Source organism: Odontesthes bonariensis, chromosome 24, assembly GCF_027942865.1.
Source record: "Odontesthes bonariensis isolate fOdoBon6 chromosome 24, fOdoBon6.hap1, whole genome shotgun sequence".
Lineage (NCBI taxonomy): Eukaryota > Metazoa > Chordata > Actinopteri > Atheriniformes > Atherinopsidae > Odontesthes > Odontesthes bonariensis.
The window spans coordinates 6,144,543-6,166,599 of NC_134529.1; the positions used below are offsets into that span (position 1 = coordinate 6,144,543).

At 42.8% G+C, this 22,057-nt stretch overlaps 2 protein-coding genes across 4 annotated transcripts in view; both read right to left on the bottom strand.

The window, feature by feature from the left end:
- Positions 1–1,712: 1,712 nt before the first annotated feature.
- On the bottom strand, positions 1,713–9,485 carry LOC142375131 (solute carrier family 22 member 2-like). The gene is made up of 11 exons (XM_075459061.1): positions 9,084–9,485; positions 7,597–7,700; positions 7,356–7,510; positions 6,430–6,598; positions 5,543–5,657; positions 5,081–5,181; positions 4,778–4,992; positions 4,597–4,705; positions 2,733–2,845; positions 2,205–2,280; positions 1,713–1,885 (listed from the first exon to the last, which is right to left on the bottom strand). Exons 1-11 carry the CDS (start codon positions 9,483–9,485, stop codon positions 1,789–1,791), a joined length of 1,656 nt encoding a protein of 551 aa, XP_075315176.1. The 3' UTR covers positions 1,713–1,788.
- Positions 9,486–11,127: 1,642 nt separating this feature from the next.
- Positions 11,128–22,057, bottom strand: part of igf2r (insulin-like growth factor 2 receptor) — a 43,765-nt gene continuing 32,835 nt past the window's right edge. The window contains exons 38-52 of one of the 3 annotated variants that reach the window (XM_075459474.1): positions 21,409–21,558; positions 21,164–21,322; positions 20,812–21,022; positions 20,289–20,441; positions 19,645–19,879; positions 17,912–18,048; positions 17,703–17,820; positions 17,082–17,228; positions 16,379–16,563; positions 15,996–16,182; positions 15,757–15,903; positions 15,592–15,661; positions 15,250–15,282; positions 14,373–14,660; positions 11,128–14,300 (exon numbers count right to left, since the gene is read on the bottom strand). In XM_075459474.1, coding sequence (XP_075315589.1) covers positions 14,151–14,300; positions 14,373–14,660; positions 15,250–15,282; positions 15,592–15,661; positions 15,757–15,903; positions 15,996–16,182; positions 16,379–16,563; positions 17,082–17,228; positions 17,703–17,820; positions 17,912–18,048; positions 19,645–19,879; positions 20,289–20,441; positions 20,812–21,022; positions 21,164–21,322; positions 21,409–21,558 — 2,370 coding nt within the window. In that variant the 3' untranslated portion in view covers positions 11,128–14,150. The remainder of the gene's footprint in view (positions 14,301–14,372; positions 14,661–15,249; positions 15,283–15,591; positions 15,662–15,756; positions 15,904–15,995; positions 16,183–16,378; positions 16,564–17,081; positions 17,229–17,702; positions 17,821–17,911; positions 18,049–19,644; positions 19,880–20,288; positions 20,442–20,811; positions 21,023–21,163; positions 21,323–21,408; positions 21,559–22,057) is intronic. The other 2 variants (XM_075459476.1, XM_075459475.1) reach the window with 2 other exon arrangements.

The window sequence follows — 22,057 nt, forward strand, 5'->3', positions numbered from 1 at the left end:
CCCAAATATCACATCTTATTTCAAGAAATCTTGACAAGCCGATTTTCACTAGTTCCATTGGCAGATTTTTTTGCTTATTTCAAGCAAAAACGTCTCGTATTTGTTGTTTTTTTACTTATTTTTGGAGGGGCATTTTTTCCAGTGCAGCTCAGGTTATCAGTAAGAAACACGTAGATATAAGAAAAAGGGAGCTGCATAAACCACCAGAAGTTAAAATAACACAGGTTTAAGACACCAAAAGCTCATAAGATTTAACACCACAGTCAAACACAACAATTACAGCCCAGCGTCTCTGCTTCCAGTATATCTAAAACTCATTTTAATTCATTTAATGAGACCGGGAAAGTTTGGGACTTAATCACAGCTAAAAGGTAAAATAGCTGGTTGTCGGCTCCGTGATGAATCAGCGTTCCTGCCTTTAACAGGTTGTGTGAAAGCATTGTTTTTTTGGGATGTTTCTATGAACAAAAAGGGTGGAATCCCCTCGTAGTTTGCATCTCTAAAACAAAATAAAGTCTAAATATGGAAGCGGTCAAAAGTTGCCGCAACAAGCGAGCCGTCTGAGGAAACAGGGGAAAGGATGATGTAATTCGACATGGAGTGTCAATATAAAACTAAAGCAAGAACAACAACGAAGGCAGAAAAGAGACTCGGAACAAAAAGCTGAGAATAAATCCCGATTCAGACCCAGAACCCCGAAATACTGAGAACACAAACAGGAAAACACAGAAACAACCAAGACCAGGAAATCTGACCCAAAGTCATGAAATAAAACAGAAAAGATGCTAAATAAAAAGGGAAAATAAACTAAATAAAAGAGGGAAAAAAAAACACTTAAAAGAGAAAATAAACTAAAGAAAATAAAACACTAAATAAAACACACAAAATAAAAGTGAAAAAACCCTAAAATAAAAGTGAAGAACCCTAAATAAAAGAGAAAAAACACTAAATTGAAGTGAACTAAAAAGAGAAAATAAATTAAAGAAAAACACTTAATAAAACACAAAAAACACTAAATGAAAGAGAAAATAAACTAAAAAGAGAAAATAAATGAAAGAAAAACACTTAATAAAACACAAAAAACACTAAATGAAAGAGAAAATAAACTAAACAAAAGAGAAAAAAAAAACTAAATAAAAGAGAAAATAAACTAAAAAGAGAAAATAAATGAAAGAAAAACACTAAAGAAAACACAAAAAACACTAAATAAAAGAGAAAATAAACTAAACAAAAGAGAAAAAAACACTAAATAAAAGAGAAAATATACTAAAGAAAAAAGAAAATTCGACATGGAGTGTGGCTGAGGATGGGTATTTTATTAAAGGGGAACATACAGGTGAAAACCCAAAGCAATATGCCTGAAAATAGATCTGTAGAACAAAAGGAATGAAAAACGACCGGATAGATCGGCCCCCGTACGGCCATGAGACAGAAGTTTACGGTGTTATGACGTGTCATTATGCTGCGTTCAGTCTGTGGATGTCCTCACTAAGCAGAGCAACATGTTTCTGCACTCAGAGCTGCAGCTGTGTTCAAAGAAAGTCATTTTAGGATTTAATAATGAAGCTCCTGAGACTGAAAACGTGACGGATTAAACAGGAAAGGGAACGCAAATGGAGTTAAATCAAAACGACTTTATTTATGCCAAAGGGAAATGATAATGTTGCTGTTTTTTTTTTTATACATAAAGACTAAACACAAAAGGCTCAGAGACAAACATAGAAAAACTAATTTTAAGGAGTTATCCAACACAGCCACATAAATAAATACTTTGGTCACTGAAGGAGATTAAACGGCTTCTGGGTCTTTGTTGGATGAGACGTCGCTGTTGTTGGGCAGCAGGTTAGTCAGCTGCTGTTTCCTCAGCTCAACCCTCTCCTTCGCCCTGAGGACACACAGAGATTATTATATATATATATATATATATATATATATATATATATGTAGATATACAGAGATACATTATGTGCATCAAATACAAACTTTTAATATTCAGCTACAGAAATTAGCCGAAGAGTTCATTAGTTAATCAGAAAAAAAGGTGGCAAGCAAGAAGCTTAACTGTTAAAGGTGTCTTTTTCCTCAGTTATTGAGACAATATTTCTTGTCTTATTGTTTATATTTTTCTCTAATTTGACGACCTGAGGGCCCAGATGAGTTTTATTGTATCCGTCGCTTTCTTTCGTTTTCCCTGCATCACTCACCTTTCTGGAAACTCGATGTCGTCAATGGTGCCGGGAAGCAGCAGAACCAAACCGCCGGCCAGAAAAGCCAAAGTCCCTGTGCAACACATAACACCATATAATCAGCTTTCATAGAACATGTGAGTTTCCTCTGCTGGTGTCGACGTTAACCTGCATCCAGTTTATTGAAATCAGGCTGCAAAAGTTTCATTTGCTCTTAATAAACCTGATCTGTGTAACAACTGGTTTCCAGGAAGTCATCATTGATCAAATTTGATTAAATAATTTATAAAAAACTAATAAATGCAAACATTTTCCTGTGTTGTAGCTTCTGAAATCAGAAACATTTGTGTAAAGGCACTTGAATTATAACCAAGTATCACACAAACAAGCTTTTTATCGAGGTTTGGATAAGCATATTATCTGGTTAATTTACATTTTATGGCTGTACAGGGTTCAGCGCAGCTCTAACTGACATGTAACACGAACCCTTAACCCTCTGACATCAGTGGCTACCTCGGATCAGATATCTAAAAATTCAAAACCCACCGAAAATGATGAGCGGCAGCTCGAGCCAGATGACGGCCAGTCTGTAGAGCAGGAAGGGCGCCACGATGCCTCCGACATCACACAGAGTGGAACAAACCGACACCCCCAGGTTCCTGAAGACAGGGGAACGGATAGATAAATACAGTGCATAGCATCAAGCATAGCGACCTGCTCGTAATAAGCAAATAAAAAGAATAATGAAAAAGTCTGAGATGTAGCTCCTGGGCCTTCATATTTAGCAGTTAGAAAGGCAGAAAAGGGCCATTTTGCTGTTTTTTTTGGGATGTAAACCGTCTAAGACCAGGGGCAGACGTAAAAAAAAGTCTCGTCACATCTGGACTAGATTAGTCAATAGATAAGATACACTGTTTAAAACACAGTTTGGGCTTTGTAACAACCTTTATTCTGTATGTGAAAATGCACAAAATCACAAAGTAAATCTGACAAGTCTGTATATTAAGTTTTTTTTACTGAACCTGGCCTAAACCTGGCCTAAACCTAGACTAAACCTGGCCTAAACCCGGCTTAAACCTGGCCTAAACCCGGCCTAAACCCGGCCTAAACCTGGCCTAAACCTGGCCTAAACCCGGCCTAAACCTGGCCTAAACCCGGTCTAAACCTGGCCTAAACCTGGCCTAAACCCGGCTTAAACCTGGCCGAAACCTGGCCTAAACCCGGCTTAAACCTGGCCGAAACCTGGCCTAAACCCGGCCTAAACCTAGACTAAACCCGGCCTAAACCCGGCCTAAACCTGGCCTAAACCCGGCTTAAACCTAGACTAAACCCGGCCTAAACCCGGCCTAAACCTGGCCTAAACCCGGCTTAAACCTAGACTAAACCCGGCCTAAACCCGGCCTAAACCTGGCCTAAACCCGGCCTAAACCTGGCCTAAACCCGTCCTAAACCCGGCTTAAACCTGGCCTAAACCCGTCCTAAACCCGGCTTAAACCCGGCCTAAACCCGGCCTAAACCCGGCTTAAACCTGGCCAAAACCTGGCCTAAACCCGGCCTAAACCTAGACTAAACCCGGCCTAAACCCGGCCTAAACCTAGCCTAAACCCGGCTTAAACCTGGCCTAAACCTAGACTAAACCCGGCCTAAACCTAGCCTAAACCCGGCTTAAACCTGGCCTAAACCTAGACTAAACCCAGCTTAAACCTGGCCTAAACCCGGCCTAAACCTGGCCTAAACCTGGCTTAAACCTAGACTAAACCCGGCCTAAATCTAGACTAAACCCGGCCTAAGCCTAGACTAAACCCGGCCTAAACCTGGCCTAAACCTAGACTAAACCAGGCCTAAACCTAGACTAAACCCGGCCTAAACCTAGACTAAACCCAGCCTAAACCTGGCCTAAACCTAGACTAAACCTAGACTAAACCTAGACTAAACCTGGCCTAAACCTGGCCTCTGCTTTACTAAATTAAAAAGGTCTTATGAGGAAAAAAAAGTATTTTGTGCCAATTCAGTCCTATAAACCAGTGTTCAGACACTAATTAGTCTAATACGTTTATCTTGCTAGCTAACATTTAGCATGGTGACATACCAGTAGTCATCAGTTATCATTAGAACATGGCAGTTAAGAAAAGAAGCTTTTTACATGTTGTGTAAATGTGCTTGAAAACATCTGGCTGTCTTGTTGCACATAGTTAATAGCATTGTATTTATTGTGCTTAGCCCATTTGATTTTAAGGATCAGGAAGTAGTGCTCATCCAACCATCCAACCGGTCCAGAAAGCCCTGGTTGAAGGGGCCAGATGAGCACTATTTCTTGAAAAGAGAAGATGCACCCTGCTAAATGGATCAGAGGCACCAAAGAGAGGAGCTGTGATTGGGCGTATTAGTGTGTACGCTTCCTTCATTTTACCTGACAAACGTTGGGTAGAGCTCAGTGTTAACAAACACCACCATCTCAAAGGCCATGGTGATCCCGAGCCGTCCGATGCACGCCACCACCGTCTTGAACCAGAACATGCCTGCGAGGATGGAGAGCGTTACAATCTAAAGGACGAATGTGGGAGAAATATGACTGCGTGGCCAACACTCACTCTCAGGAATGAACGCCGTGATGAAGCAGGACGCTCCGGCGACGAAGTTGGCCGAGGCGAATGGGAGGCGCCGGCCGATGCGCTCAATGGTGAAGAGGATGAGGAAGGCGGCAGGAAACTCAACCAGACCGGAGATGAGGAAGTCGATGTAGACGTTTCCTCCCAGAATGCCCAGCCGCATGATCAAACCCTGGTAGACCACGGCACTGGTGAACCTGGAGGGGTCGGACACAAAATCTCACATAAACTTCTTATATTTGTGTCGCTCTGACGGATTATTTTTCACCTAATCCACCTACTCACCAGTTGTAGCTTAGAATAAAAGTGTGTTTTCTCATTTTTGGGGTTCTAATCAGGTCCATGAAGGAGGCGGTGCTCGACTCTGCGTTATCGTCGGTCAGAGTCTGCGGGATCAAGCAGAAACCGAGTCAGCGTTGCCCCAGTTGATCCTCCTTTTTGGACATTTTTGGTTTAAAGTTCAGCAGCTTTTAACATTTTTGCCTGTGAACCTTTGACATATGTGTCATATTTATAACCTAATTAACTGTATGGACATTTTTGTGACTGTGACTTTCAAACAAACACAACTGGAACACAAAAAGGTTGCACTGAATCTACGATGAATGTTTTCAGGAAATAAACAGAATAAAAAAAGGGAGAAATGGCCGTATAAAGTGCATGTGCAGCAGCTGTAACAAAGAGGTTTGTGTGTCGTCTTTGAGCCCGATGCGATGCTTTGTGAGTCTGTGCTGAGTCAGCAGCTACCTCGATGTTCTTGGACAGAGTCCTCTTGTTTTCTCTGGCCATTTCCTCTGTGATCTTCACAGCTTTGGACTTCTTGTTCTGAGACAGGAGCCACCTCGGAGACTCTGGGATGAACCTGAGAAGCGAAAATATTTATAACAAATGGGACAAAAATAACTTTTGTGTTGTTTTTTTAATTTTTATTGTTGATGATGAATTTTCACAAAATTAACACGGTTTTGATGCGATGAGACATAATTCACTAACTGGAAATGTGGAAACCAAGAGAAGAAAGTAGGAACTGAGACGGCATCAGATCAATAAAAACTAAAGCAAGAACAACAACGAACCCCAAAATACTGAGAACACAAACAGGAAAACACAGAAACAACCAAGACCAGGAAATCTGACCCAAAGTCATGAAATAAAACAGAAAAGACGTTAAATAAAAAGGGAAAATAAACTAAATAAAAGAGGGAAAAAACACTAAATAAAAAACACTAAATTAAAGTGAAAAAACACTATAAACACAAAAAAAACACTAAGTAAAACAGAAAATAAACAAAATAAAAGTGAAAAAGACTAAATAAAAGAGAAAATAAACTAAAGAAAAAACAAAAAAACTAAATAAAAGGGAAAACACTAAATAAAACACAAAAAACACTAAATAAAAGAGAAAATAAACTAAAGAAAAGAGAAAATAAACTAAAGAAAAAAGAAAAAACACTAAATAAAAGAGAGAATAAACTAAATAAAAAAGAAAAAGCACTGCGCAAGTGTTTTTTTAGGATGATGGATCATATATGTGTTTGTGCGCTTTGTAAAACTGAATTTCAAAGGGACTGAAGCCTAAAGGAGTTCAGAAACTGTTTGTGTTACGAACTGAAAGCGGGAAGGTGTTTTCTCACCAGTAGTAGGACAGGAAGAGGATGTAGGGGACGGTGATGACAACCTGCAGCCAGCGCCAGTCCGTGATGAAGTAGGCAAGCAGAGGGAGGAGGAGGATGCCAACGCTGAAGAACATCTGGTAAAGGACTCCGACCGTACGTCTGTACTCCACCCCCACGATCTCTGTGACTGAGAGAAGACAAAAATGTACCTTCATGTTTGGCATTTCACCGTTTAGAGTAAAATAAACCTTGAAAAAAGCCGGTTTTATGTTCCCTTTTCCTAAATGTTGCCTTCTGAATCCTGTTACACTTTTCACCGCCAACTTTCTCCAACTAAGCAAAACAAAGCAAATACTTTATGACTGACTGAGTATTTAGCAAATGTCTCACACACCGGACTTTACAAAAGAAGTAAATCTCTCCCCGAGGGACGTAAACACGAAGAATGATGGAGAACCGTGGTGCTCAAAAGGCAGCAACTTCCCAAAAATAACCACAAGATTTGATAGTGAGCGGATGCAACGATATCAGCGGTCAGGCTGGAAGGAAAAGCAGTTTTTAAAAGCAAAACTGAAGATTTGCATGCTAAATGCACCACTGTGGCAGCTGGCTTTGCGGCGTAAAAAACAGAAAATTAGAACACGATTGAGTTTCTGAAAAAGTGGACTGATTTTCTAGAAATTTTCTTATTTAAACAAACTTGTTTCCCCAGGACGTTTCAGCTCCACCAGGCTCCTCTAACAGGCAACACGATGGAGACAAAAGGAGTTCAAAACAAGGGAAAACAGACTTCTTTAAGCCCTTTGTGCACGCAGAATTATAGAAGTGCACGATGCAGAATGATTGCTCTCAAACTGCTTTCATTCCTACAGATAAATACATGATACATTAAATAATTATTATATTAAATATTATATATTTAAAGTGTTTTTTAACTTTCTTACTCAGGACATATCCGGCCACCCAGCCTCCTTTCACTCCAAAGCCATAAAGTGTCCTGAAAACCAGCAAAGACACGTAGTTCGGAGCCACGGCCACCAGGATGCCTGCGATGCCGTTCATCAGGTTGGACATGAGGAAGCTCATTTTCCTTCCAAACCTGAAGAGTGACAACATCATTCATTCTCCCCTCTGTGCGTTTCTCAAACATATCAAGACCACACGTCAAGTCACACGTTGCCTCACCTGTCAGCCAGGTAGCCGATGGCGATGCTCCCAACCAGGAAGCCCACGTTCAGAGTGGCCTGGTACATGTCCACCAGCCACCCGTCCGAACACACCAGGTCAAACTGTGACGGGGCGAAACACAAATCCGTTTCTCACACTGTGTGCATTTCACGAACCTCATCAATAAAGAACCTTCTCACCAGTTAAATGACACATTTGGGACTTTTTGGGAGGTAAATAGTGATCACGATCACCAGTCTGAGCTTGCTGTCTGTATTAAAATGAGTTAAAGGGACAGTTCGCCTCTTTTGACATGAAGCTGTATGACATCACATATTAGCAACATCATTTATGAACATCTTCTTACCCCCTGCTGCGTCCTGTGAGCCGAGTTCCAGCCTCGTTTTGGCGTTGGCGAAAGTAGTCCGGCTAGTTGGCTGGGGTTTAAAAAAATAAAGCGTTTTGCTTCTCAAAAGAGGCGAACTATCCCTTTAAACTGACTGTGTCTGGCCTGTTTGAAACTTTAACTTTAGCCTCATGCTTAGATGTGGTTAAAGGGGGACTTAAAAGTCTTGAATCACAGAAGTAACCACCTGTTCCTTTAAAAGATCAACCAGAGAGGGCTATTCAGACTGAAACCTCACAATCCATCTGCATGGAAAAGCATTCTGTCCATCACATGATAAAACACATGGACAATACCCCAAACTTTGGGATTACCCGACTGACATGTGGATTATAAGAAAAAAAGGTTAGTTTGTGCACAGCTAGATGAGAAGATTGACACCTCTGCAGCAACTAGCTGAGCTATGAAAGCTTGGCTGAGCTTCAGAGACGCTGATTTCTGTGCTCAGCTGCACGTGAGGTCACTATGGATCGCAGCTCTTTTAAAGTGGAGGTTATATGGGCTCAATTTTCACTTCCATTAACTACTTTTTCTCAAAACAAATCACAATATCATGCAATTTACTGCGAGGTATTAATCAGGTATATGTAAATGAAAGGATATAAAATAAATGCTAAAATCATCCATCTTTAGACATACTGTTTGTGACTCCTGTTGATGCTAATGCAACACAACTTTCAAAAATTATCGACTCACTAAAGGCTGAAAGACGGATGAAACGGGACATTTTTGTACTTATAAAAACATACCTTCCAAACGGCTTATATTCTTATGTAACCATAACTAATTACATGCAAATAAACTGTTGACATAAAACACTGTTCTCTTGTTTTGTTCAAAGAAATTCTGTATTTCATGTCTGTTATTTTTTGATACAAATTTCTACCTCAGTTAAAGAATTAAAACTATTCAGCATCAAATTAATCAGTAAAATCAGGCCCATATTAAACGTATTGATCAACTTTATTTACCCTTTTCTTTGCCCTCTTCTGTGCAGTTATATGCACATTATGACATAATCATAGATTTGTTTAAGCCTAAAAATCTAAATTAATTGAGCAAATATTTGTGTTTTTTTGCACTTTATGTTGTTATTCACCTCAGTAACGAAGGACTGCCTCCCCTCGTAGTCGTACTCCCAGCCCTCTGTGCAGCCAGATGTGGGAGTCCTGCTGAGATCCAGCTGCTGTGCATCGCAGGTGAGCCCCGTGGCGTTCCAGTCCGCCTCGTACCGCTCGCAGCCGCTCCGCTGCAGCCCTCCGGAGCTGTTGACCGTGGGCACAGTCAGCTTGTGACTTTTCTCCAGGCTCCATCCGCAGGCCTGCCTCCTCTCCACCACGGTGGAGTCCCGGCACCAGTGATCTGGGGTGAAACCCTGGAAGACGATGCCCACATACACGCCGGCCCAGGGCATGAACACCATGCACAGCAGGGCGAAGACTCGCTTCTGGCACCGGCCAAACTCCCCGACTTCTTCCAAGATGTCGTCAAAAGTGGTCATGGTTGCAGATGTGATGCAGAGATTTCTTCTTCTTTAAATGAGTGCCACAAACAACTCAGCCAGAGTGTGATTTGTATGCCGAGCATCCGTCTGCACAGTGAGCACAGTGAGCCCCGGACACGGAGCTTTTAACAGCACAAACCGGAGCAAAGGTCCACAGAAGTACGTTGGTTCTTCACAGGCTTTGCAGCGGAGCATGAAAACAAGTTTGCCATCACTTTTACGGACGTCAGATCGACTGTAAGAACTTGGCAGAACACCCCTAATGAATAGTTGACAGTTAATTATGTCACGCGTGGACCTGACGGTGCAGCCTGCCCCTGTGATGCTGTCAATCAGTCAGTGCTGAAATCAAGATCTTAGTAACTGTTAGAAAAGAAAGTACAGATTCAAGCTGTTCAGGACAAGTTCCAGTCTGACCTAAGAGTTATCAGCAATACTTTCTAAAATCTGAAGTCATCTGAGACAAATCTACAGCAGTCACAATATCTGAGATAAATTTATCAAGTCCAAGTCAATCCTAAGACAAACGAAAACAAAGAAAATGCAGAAGCAGTGTGTGAAGCCCAACCTTAAAGCTTCTATAAGATTTAAGACGATAAGTAGCAGCCAGGAGTCAGTGTGAGCAGCTCTATAAAACTGAAGTTTCAGGTGTGTGTTAACACGATGCCAAGGAGGAAAGACATCAGCAGCTGTTGCTGCCCATCAACCTGGGAAGGGTTATAAGGCCGTTTCCAAACTATCTGGAGTCCATCGTTCTACAGAGAGAAAGATTATTCACAGGTGGAAAACATTCAGGACAGCTGTCAATCTGCCCAGGAGTGGACGTCCCAGCAAGGTCACCCCAAGGTCAGAAACCCAAGAGCTACATCTCAGACTCTGCAGGCCTCAGTCAGCATGTTAAAGGTTAAAGGTCATGACAGCACAGTTAGAAACAGACTGAACAGGTATGGCTTGTGTGGAAGGGCTGCAGGAGAAAGCCTCTTCTCTCTAAAAAGAACATGGCAGCACAGCTTGGGTTTGCAAAGCTGCATCTGAACAAACCACAAGACTTCTGGAACAATGTCCTCTGGACAGACCAGAGCAAAGTGGAGATGTTTGCTCAGAATGCACAGCAGCACGTTTGGAGGAAACCAAACAATGAGCTGAAGCAGCACTGGAGAGAAGAGTGGGCCGAGATTCCTCCTTTAACCATGAGAGAGACTGAGAACGTCCCACAGGAAACCATTACTTCAGCTCACTGCTGCTGAAGCTGCTGGATCAGGGGTTCACTTAGTTTCTCACACACTGCTTCTGTGTTTTGTCTTAGTTTTTGTTAAATAAATAATGAAACAGTGTTTAATCTCAGGTTGTATTTATCTCAGTAGATACTTTGTTGATCTCATGAGCAAAACTGTGTTTTTGACCCCCTGGTAAAGACCAGATGATGGTAAAGTGTTATAATCTCAACCAGAGAAGTCGCCACTTACTTTCGTGACAAGTCCAGGTGTCAAAAGTCAAATATTTATTCAGTCCAATAAGTCAAAGTCTTCCACATCTTCATGTCCAATCTATGGTCCGACTTCAGGTTTCTTCCATTTCTTTCAAGTTTTCGGCCTTTTCGCCCCCACAGTTCGTGACTGAATTGAACCACAACAGTAAGGAACAGCAGATCCTCTTATTTATTCAAATAATGCATTATTTATTTATTTTTTTACATCAAATTTCTTTTAAATAGGAAAACAGGCAAAGAGCTGCAAACATATCAGACAACATAATTTACACCAACTTAAACACAATGACGATCGCCCAGAGTACCAAATCATCACCGAGCTTCTTGTGCCGCTTTCGCCTCTGCGCGCTTTTCTGTCGATTCGACTCGTGATTGAATCCGATTCATCGACGCATTTAAGAATCTTCAGATTCGGCGCCGACACGAAAAAAAAGAAAGAAAGAAAAAGCACAAGAACGTCCAGTAATATCTTCAGGAAAAGGATGCCTCAGTACGGTACCGTGCACGAGAGCCTCACATGACTGAACTGGACCTCCTGCTGCTGCTACGTCTCCTCAGGAGAAATGAGTCACAAAGATTTAAACACAGCGGGTTGCCTTCACACCGTCCCAAACCGCCTCCTACTGAGGTCGGGAATTTACAGAAAACTAATCAAAACTCCACACGCTGAGTGAATGAATGTAACACTTGATGATGTCAGTCGAATCCGCCACCGACAGGCTGGATGTAATTTAACTTCAGCTGGATTTACAATCATATTCTGACCAAAAACATGGATTTATGCTGTTTTTCTTTGGATTCCCGCCCTGCACACGGTGTGCTCTCGTTCCTCATGCTGTCAAGAGGTAAATTAAAGCTTTAGATCAGTAGTTTGATGATATGATTACACCACAATTAACATAATATGTGATGAAACGGATTATAGATCCCTCAAAAAAGGTCAAAACTGATATTAAACGCTGAATCTGAGTGATAAAAACAGGAATTCCTACGGCAAAAGGACGGCATCCTAATGTTTTCTATAGGCTCGTTTTACAGTAATGGCACAAATCAAACGTATCCATACAAAACGCCGATGTTTCCAATGCATTTTTTTGTCATTTTTTTCAACGTTTTGGGCAAATGTCATCTTACAAAAGTTTGTTTAGGAAACGTTTGTAGAAAGCTTTAGAAATACCCTGAACGGTGAAGGTTTTTTCATTATGATTTCAGCGATAAAATGATGTTTCGTGACTAACTCTGGGCTTTAAAGACTAAACGCTGAGAGAAAACACACAGAGGTGCAACTGTCTCCTTCTGGATCAGAGGCTTCTCTCAGAGGATTTACATTCACCTTGTTCCAGTGCGTTCAGAGGGCTTAAATGTCTGAATTGTTCACATTCTTCTTCCAGTTTGCTCGGCCTGAAAACAACCGAGTAGTTTTTGCTGATGCAAGGGGATGGATGTAGCAAATTATCGTTTATATTACCTGTTGGACTGTGTTTAGACGCCTGCAGCCAGAAAAAAAAGACTCAAACATGTTCAGTTTTCAGCGATATAAGCAGCAACTCCTCACAAGAGGAGCCGAAAGCAAATAGGACAAATAGGAAGCCGAACCTTCGTCTGTCTCGTTTGTTCAGCTGCAAACTGAAAACTGAAACTCACGAGGTGATAAATCTGTTGGTAGAGGCAAAAAACATGAACATTTTAGCTGAACTGAGGAGAGGAACATGACCAAAATGTTTAGTTTTTGATCGTCCTGTGCAGCCTCACCATGTGAGCATGTTGCTGCTTTTCTCTAATTCTGTTGGAATAAAAGACCTCAGGAGATAAAATGTAAATGTAACTCTGTAACACTTTGTTTAGTAAGCGGTGTTTATACTGTGGGGTTTGTAGTTCAGTTTGTTTCCATTTTAAAACACTGGTTTGATTATTGAGCAGAAAATGTAGGTCAAAATTTGGCGGTTTTTTTCTTCTTTGCGTCTGTCTTTTGCATCATCTGCACATGGCTGAACAAGGCGGACAAAAAGTTGGCATTACGGAGTTAAAGTCTCACTTTCGACGCAACATTCAAAGAGCCGCGTGCCAAACTGAGCCGTTAATGTACATGAGCTGGAGCAAAATCCTAATTTCCTTACATTAGTGCCAGTTTTGGCAGAAGAATTATGGCTTTAGCAGGAGGGGGACTTCAGACCAACGCTATCCAGACGAACATCTCCAGTTTCCCTTCAGTCAACCTTCCATTCACACTTAAGGCCAAACTCTATCTTCACAAACAGCTGAGAAGCACACAGAAAATCAGCTCGGACGACCATTTAAACAGTCTTAAAAATAAAACGTGTCAACAACTCGCAGGTGAAAATGACACAAACAAACAAAACATCCGCTTTATAGAATATCATCATCGTCTATGTACAATAACTCTGATCAAAACAAGACAAAAATCAATCTGTCGCTGGACACAATTCATCGATGAAAATGCAGATTTATCATCAGGAAGGCATCGTGCTTTCTTTTCGAGGGGAAAGAAAGAGAAAAAGATCTGCTCTAAAAACAACTGTAAACAGCAAGAAAAGACAGACCGGTGTCTTCATTCCCTTTAGAAACAACGCCAGCCAACACCTTCGTGCCGAACCCGCCCGCCATTGTTCACAAATACACTCCTAAAGGGCAAATAAAAAAGCAACCTCACCCCAGTCTGCAATGAGACATGTCTCATTCTGTTAGTCAAAGTGCAAAAGCAATGGCACTTCATTTTCAACCACGTAGAGAACATTTCACTCTCATCTTTCCACTGATGTGTCTCATTGCAGAGCTGACACACTGAGGAACGCCGTGTGCTTCCAGGTTCATGTTCAATAAACTCAACTGGCCTGTTTGCGTCTGTCAAATTAATGTGGCGAGACCGAAGAAAACAGAGAAAAAAAACGCAGAAATTAGGGTGCAGATCAAAATGGCCTGAAGAGCAGTTCAAATATTGAGCTCTCAATAAATAAAAACCAACGCCGGCAGTCTGCAGACGGCGAACCGAACGAGTCCGAGCAGGCCGAGCAAAGGCCAACAAAAAAAAAAAAAAAACCATCCCCAAAACGAGAGAAAGGCGCCTGCTTTCAGCATGTTGCTGCTATCACGGAGACATTCGCTGAGAGAAGAGTTCAGATTGGATGGAGGGAAGCAGGGAGGACGAGGGGACATCACACCCTGAGGAGGTCCTCGTCGCTGTCGTCCTCGTCCCGTTTCCTGATGGCGGCCGTGTTGTTGCCGTGGCCTGAAGGGCGAGCTTTGCTCTTCTTCCTCCTGTCCGACTCATCCAGCAGGCCGACCAGGTCTTCGTCGCTCTCCTCCTGAAACGGAAGCATCCCGTGAGGCTTTGGAGGTAAACGCGGTAACACCTCGACTTTAGAGGCCGGACTCACCTGTAGGAAGGCGCTGCGGTGAGTCGTGGAGTTCCTGGGGAGTCCGGAGGATTTGACCACCCGGACCCCCGGCACGCTCAGCACCTCGTCCTCGCTGTCGTCGTCCTGCTCGTCCAGCGAGAACGAGCGCAGGCCTTCCGTGTTCACCGGCTTGGTCCGGATGTGGCCGTTGCTGTGGTTACTCCTGTCGCGCTGCGAGGATGAGGAGGAGGAGGAAGTGGGCGGGGCTTCGAGCTCCTCCATCAGCCACTCCATCTCCTCTTCGCCGCCCTCTTCATCCGTGTTGACCTGAAGATTTAAAACACAGATTCAGACTCAAGCCCCTTCAGGACCGCGGCTTCAAACCACAGACAGCTGAACAGGGTGTGCCATCTTCCACGACATTCAGAGGTTGGTGCTTTGTGAACTGTGGAAACCAAGAAAGAAAAGCCAGTGCAAAGTCCACACATGGTGGATATGGCTCATGTGGATTTCCTCCTCTTCTCCAAACTGAAGCTCAAACTTTCATCACAGAGGAAAAGATCCAGAGTTTATATTCAAGTGGTGGTCAGAAAAGAAGAAGAAAAGAGTCGGTGAACCCTTTGATGGCTCCACGTAGAGATGAACCGTTTCTGTTGAGCGAATTTCCACTCAGCCCTAATTCCTCTCCTCGCAGTCACTTAACAACACGAGACAGCTTTGGGATCCAGCGGATCACATCTTTACATGCTGTAGTGCCATTTTAATTTGCTATTCATCAATACCACCCTTATATCCCAATGTTTAACCATATATATGGACTAAGACCAAACTAACTAAATAAGTTGTTAGTTAATTGATTGTCATTTGCAGTTAGAAGAGGACGTGCAAGAAAAACCACATGATAGTTCATACTCACAACTTGATGAGATACATTCCAACGTGGGAAGTGCTGTGAACACCAGATCAGAGCTAATGAGCACCTGCAGTTTGGGTTATAATGTTTCTGTTGTGTGTGCTTTTTACTGGATTTCTGTTAGGAAACAGCGCTCTGGGACATGCTGAATGTGTGTGATATGCAAGTGTAACTCCTCCGGTTGCATATGCAACAAGAACTATGGCTCTCTCTCATTTGGCTGCATTTAAAAATATACAGGCGTCGGTTCAAAGGGTATAAACATGACACGTGAACTAAAAGAACAACAAGATGACAGTTGACCTGGATTCTGAGTGTTTGCTTTGATGTGTTCAATCAACCAACCTTGGAATATTTATAGGCGACTTGGTTTCCTCTCCTACAACAGCCAGCAACCTTCTGCATCACCATTTCCCTGGAAGAAGACATGAAACGTACTAAACGTTAACCAGAGGCGTCCATAAACACCTAAAAAAAGTCACATCCGGCCTAAGATGCTGGTGGACTCACCTCCTCTCCCTCTTGTAGAACAGGAGCCCCAGCAGACAGACGGTTACACCCACCAACAGGAGGGTCAGCACCACCCCCATCGCCTGGCTCCGTGGAGAGAGAGCCGGGGAAGTGCTGCCGTCGACATACGTCTCACGATTGACGGTTCTGCAAAGCAGTCCAGAGACGACAGTTACATTCATCTACGTTTGTCACCTCAAAATGAAACTGAATCCAACAGAGTGGAGGAGTTTACTCACGTCAGGCCGCACACGGCGTCCGTGTGCCACACAAACAGATACTGGCACTCGTCCGTCTCCAGCATGAACTCCGGGATGCCGACGCCCGCCGACGGGTTGCAGTGGAACATGATGGTGGACGAGACGGTTTTGGTCTTCTCACGCCCGCACTGCGACTCGGAGGACACCATGACGTCCATGTTTCCCCCTGAAGGAAAAGCAGAAACGGCGTTAATTATTGTTCATTTAATAGAAAAAACAGCCTTTAGCTTTTGAATGTTTAATAAATAAAAAAAGGAGATGATACCCAAAGAATTCCCTGCACAGACAATCTGACATGCATTTCATTTTCATTGACAATGAGAAAAGGAAGATTAAACTCTGTGATAAATCATAGAAATTACCTTTGATAAAGTACTTGGCTTTGCTGGAGGAGCCAATCCTGCGCCTGTATGGGTCGTTTAGTTTGACCTGGCAGATGTTGGCACCGAGGCAGCTGGGCAGGGAGTTGTTGGTGATGCCGGACAACTGGATGTGGTAGATGTAGCGGTCGCCGTTGGGTCGTATGTCTCCAGATGCCTCATGCTGACTAAAAACATAAATAAAAAAAACTAAAGAAAACCCTGTATTTTATCTGGATATAGCAAGAATTTTTCCTTTTTTCCGTAGTGTGGTGTGTAGAGGGCTTCAGAAGAAAAATCTTTAACGTGGATACGAAGCTGAAACAGGAGAACATGAGCTCGGTGTTCAGTGCTTTAATATCACCAGCTGCTGTTTATGGATCCCTTTTGAAACTGGGTGTATAAATTGTTAATTAAACTGTTTTTTATTAACAACACGGATGACATGAAGACACTCGATTGCAGGAAAAAAACGGACTAAAATGATAATCTGCTGCAACAAACTGTCTCCTTGCACTGTGGTCCTCTATAGAAACTTACTGCCTTTAAGAGACGTTTAAGAGGATGTAATGATGTGGATCTGTGGTGGCATCAGTTCTCAGCTGGTTCTTTATAAGAAATAACTCAAAGCACCAGCTCTGAATCAGCACCGGACACTGGAAGCTGCATTAGGACACAGGTTACAGGGGAAGTTTGTGACTTTTACCTGAAGTAAAGTGCCCCGAGACTCAGGCTGGCTCCGGTGTCGGGAACTTCTATCGTCCCGTTCACCATCTCCACCTCGTGCTGCTTCACCGCGCAGGCCGAGCGCGTCTCCCAGCCAATCACAAACTCACACGCGTCTGTATCGACCCTGCTCACAGAGAGAGAGATCATTAACTCTGATAAAGGAGTAACGTTATCACTAAGGCACATTTAGCAGTGAACAAAAACCAAAAATAAAGAACAAGGCCTGCAAACGTGGGGAAAAAACACCAAGTAATCTAAGAAATATAATCTAAACATGAATATATACTATTTACTGTCTTCAGCCAGGCAGCGTTCCAGAGTCATGACCGTGAATAACATCAAGTGTACCTAGAAGTGTTTTGCAATCATATGACGCTTTAAGAGGACATTTTAACTTTAAAGACAAACTCTCTGATCTGTCATTAACTGGGAGTCTGAAATCCTCCACCAAGAGTAAATCAATGTTTCTGCATCACCTGGGGCAGATATGGACGATACCACGTGATTCAAGTCATTTGCTCTGTGTCACGCTTGTTCTGTCGGTGATATAATCTTTAGTCGAGGTGAAATGAGCTGATTTTACTGGGCTGTGTGCTACCTGATGAGGGACGGGTGCCCAACTGTGGAGCCACAGCTCAGCTGGATCACCGTCTTGGCCTTCAAACCGTTGCCGCAGACGTCATCTCCGTCTGAATAGCTGACAAAGATCTTTCCATCTGCGGAGGAGGTACTTCAGTACTTTTGAAATGCACGAGAGACCGATAAGACTTCTTAATTGTTTTGAATGAGTCTGACTGGTCTGCCCACCTGTGAAGGTCATTCTCTGGGTGTAAACCCAGCCCAGGGTCTGGGTCTGTCCTGCTGTAGAGTGTCGGCACACAGTCGCTCCCTCAGGACAGTCTGGCAGGCCGCCGTGGATGCCCTGACACAGGTTGATGAAATACCTGAGGCCACGAACACAGAGTGAAGAGTCGCATCATATTCTTCATTCTTTAAACAGGATGACAGCTACATGCTTTCAGTAATACAGTTTCTGGGCTACATGAATCCAGCTGTACGTTTCTAAAAGAAAAAGTTTTGAATGCTACACTTCCTGCTATATCAGCCTTATTTTCCCAATGAGCAGGAGAAGTGATTTGAACTCTGCATCCAGTCGTAAGCATCATTTCAGAGACATTTAGACCACTTTTAGCTGGAGGAGTTCGGCCCTAATTACTTCCTTTAAATATGAAAGCTGCATAACTGATGATATAATCCTAGAAACCGCAAACCAGGATTTCAGAGCTGAGTTTTGCTTGAAAATTGGTTGATTAAGAACCTTCTGCGCCCCTGTTATAACGTCAACATGTCAAAAATCACACAGTCACTGTGTGCAGCTGGGAGTTGCAAGAGAGACGATACTAAATACAAAGATATTTCTTTATATTCCTGGTGAAATCTGGGACTTCAAATAGGCCTAAACGTCTACTAAACCATAACTTCTGAACTTAATTTATCCCAATTTTAGCCTAGACGTGTGATATTATGAAAGTTTGTTCATTTTGTGCACCGTTGGGATGGTTAGCGTCTAAATGATGCATTTATGTCAACATGAATAAATCTCCATTCAAAGCTTCAGGCCCCATCCACACGTAGCCGGGTATCTGCTAAAACGAATATATTTTTCTACGTTTGGACCTGTCATCCACATGAAAACGCATAAAAACGCATGTTTTTAAAAACTCCGGGCAAAGTGAAGATTTTTGAAGACTCCGTTTATGCAGCTGCGTGTAGACAGAGACAACCGGAGTTTTGCGTTTTCGAACGTCACAATATGCGCCAAAACAACAACAAATCTGCTTTAAAGTCTAAAGTGCGACCTTTGTTTACTGAAGAAGCATGGATACCTTGAGAACTGTGGTGGTTATTATTGTGCAGGCGCTGTTTACTGCCTTGATTTTACACGCCCAAGTCGTACTCCTCACTCCTGTCGCTGTTGGAATTATTACGTCCTCATATCGAGAGGCAGTCATGCGATCACCTGTCAGTGTGCTCAAAAAAGTTGCGTGCACACTTTATTATTTAGCTGACGAGGGCAGATTGCGCAAAACAGCAAATGCATTTGTGTTGTCAAGACAGGTGAAAACGCAGATGTTCGGTTATGTGTGGAAGGTGTTTTTTTCGAAAACGAGGTTATGTGGATACAAATTATTTTATAAACGGAGGGGGGGGGAAACATTCGGTTTTAAAAAAACCCGGCTACGTGTGTACATAGCCTTAGCATGCAGTGATGAGAGTTTAATCTTTAAGAATTCTCTGTGGACCATTTAGTCATTTTAGACCTTCTAGATGTTGCTTCACAGAAGGTTTTTCTTCTACTTACACCTAAAAGTTTTGACTGCAAGTAGTAAAAGTTATCCCTCTCATGTTAATGAGCACAAACTTTGAATCTGCCTGTAAAACAGTGATGAATTCAAACAAAAAGCACCTCTTCTTCTAAAGATAGAGCAAAAGAATGCATCTTTAAACACCAAGATATAATTGACTGAAATGAGACTTACGAATATCCCGCCTTGCTAAACTTCCACGGCTCGGTGAGGGAGGACAGAGTTCGCAGATCGAACGTCTGATGCTGGCTGACCAGCTTACACTCCATCTTCTTGGGGGGACAAACGACACTGGTGCGCCACTGGAAAGTGGCCGAACAACCCGCCGTCTCCGACAGCAGCTGCGGGGTGCCGCGGCCTGCAGACTGGTCGCAGGTGAAAAATATGGAGGACTGACGCTTACCGGAGGCTGGGAAAAAGAGAGGAGAGGAATTGGCTTTCATACTTAAAATAAAAAGAAAGTAATGGCTACTCTGATGGCAGAAACGTTTTGTTTAGGAAGTTCAGAGGAAAAAGCTAAACTTCTTTAGTCTTTATTGGCTTTCTTTGCTTCAATAAATGGTCAAATTAATTAATTAATGCAGATTATTCTGTTTAGTTTCATAAAAAAAACGCTGATTCTGAGTCTGACAAGTTCGTCTTTGACTCATCAGCGGACGAAGTAGTTTCCAACACGAGAGTCTGGATCGTAAAAGGAATCGTAAGACGAGACGTAAGACTACTTTCATACTAAATGTGGAAAACAAACCCGTCCTGTCGAGCTTTCAAAGCGCAGATGAGAGCTGTGATGTCGGGTTTTAACGCCCGGAAACTCTCACCTGCGCTGCAGAATCCCCACTTCCTGTCTGTGTCATAGTTGGCAGTAGTGGCGCACCACTTCTTGCCATCTGTGCGTGCATGGTCGGTGCACTCTTTATAGGACTTATTCATGAGGATGAAGGGGAACACACACACCTCACCCTCAGTGGTCACTACAACACACAGATATATAAGTTTATAAGCTGCATGTTTGCTTTAAAAGATTATTTCTTCTTCTTCTTCTCATTATTATTATTTATTTCTATATATCTGATAAAAGCTTAACTTCAGCTATCAAGGTATAACGTGTGCTCTATTCTTAAGCATGATAATGCTTTATATGAGCCTTTAAACTGTGCTTTTTTGGATCGGACTTTGGGTTTAGCTGTTCTGTTTCATGTTTTGCACGTCTGTTGTTTAACTTTATAAAGCTCGGGGCGATATTTATATCCACAAACGGATAACATGCCGTCAAACATGTTCAAAAAACTTCATTTTGAGCCTAAAACTGAGAAGGAAACAGGAGTAAAAGCAGGTTTTTACCTGGAGGGCAGGGATCTCCTCCGCCGTACTGCATCAGCACCGCCTGCTCTTCGTGTTTGAAGTCCATTGTCATGGCCTTGCTGATACCGAATGAATAAGCGGACTTTTCTGATCCAGAACCAGAAGTCTGGCAAACCGCACTCTGCTTACAGGCCGGCTCTGACACCGAGCCGCAGACCTTGATGTGATACGTGCCGGAGCTCCCTTTAACCTGGAATACGGAGACGTAGCCTTCAGGAAAAAGTGACTCAACTATTTCCTTTCACTTTATCACCTGATCTGAGAGAATCTGCAGAAGAGATCTCTTCCAACAGTGTGTGAAACCCTCCGTGCTGACAGGGGCAAAGCTCACCTGGACTTCGTTAGACAGGGTCTCCAGGTTAAAGGTGAACTGGAGCTGAGAGTCTGTGAGCTTGCAGCCACTGGTGTTAGTGGCATCTGAACACACCAGGGGGGTCGCCCACTCGAACACATAGACACAGCCCTGGAGCCTGAGCATCTGCGGAGAGCCCTGGACGCAGAAACAAAGATGGCTTCGTTAAATCCTGACAGACAGCAACCCGTGTGTGAGCATTCGTATCATCAGTGCTGACTGACCAGCTCCAGGCCTCTCTGGCAGGTAAAGATGATGGTTGAGCTGTAGTTCTGCGCAGGGTCAGCAGCGCACTTAGTGGAGCTCTGGTAGGCGATGGACACCTCACCCGTGGCACTGTTCAACTCTGGGCCGCTTGTAGCTCGTCCAATATCCTTCAACAGAAACAGTTCGAGACAATTAAAAGGAGCCAAAAGAGCTCGAAGCCAATCATGAAACAAAAAGAAACTTTTAATCCATTTAAAACTTGCTGTGTTGGAATTATTGATAACCAGCGTATGAACTCAGATTATATCTGAAGCTGTACAGACTTTATTCAGCTTAAAATAAGTCTGATCACATCTGGGCCCCGTTCCAAACGGTGTTCCTCACAGGCCTATTTCAGGCCACCTCCATTATTATTAGCTTTTACTTCTATATATATACATCTATTCAAAAATATTTCATCCACCACGCTCAGTTCCACTCCCCATCTTCACTTTACTGATGTTTTCTTGGAAATCAAATCCTGGTTTTTGTACAATTATCTCAACCTACATACTGATAAGACTAAGGTTCTGTTTGTAGGTGAAAAATTGACTCTAGCTTAACCAGGGTAAAGGCCTTGGTATGATCCTTGAAGGCATATCATCCTTTTAAATGATGCAGTACTGT

Bases quoted from the DNA above. Each gene is read 5' to 3' on its own strand.
- LOC142375131 (XM_075459061.1), bottom strand. From the start codon at position 9,485: ATGACCACTTTTGACGACATCTTGGAAGAAGTCGGGGAGTTTGGCCGG. The intron at 5,182-5,542 runs GTAGCTGCTGAC...TTGATCCCGCAG, and splicing joins CTCTGTCCAAGAACATCGAG to ACTCTGACCGACGATAACGC. The intron at 2,281-2,732 runs GTGGGTTTTGAA...TGTGTTGCACAG, and splicing joins GCTGCCGCTCATCATTTTCG to GGACTTTGGCTTTTCTGGCC.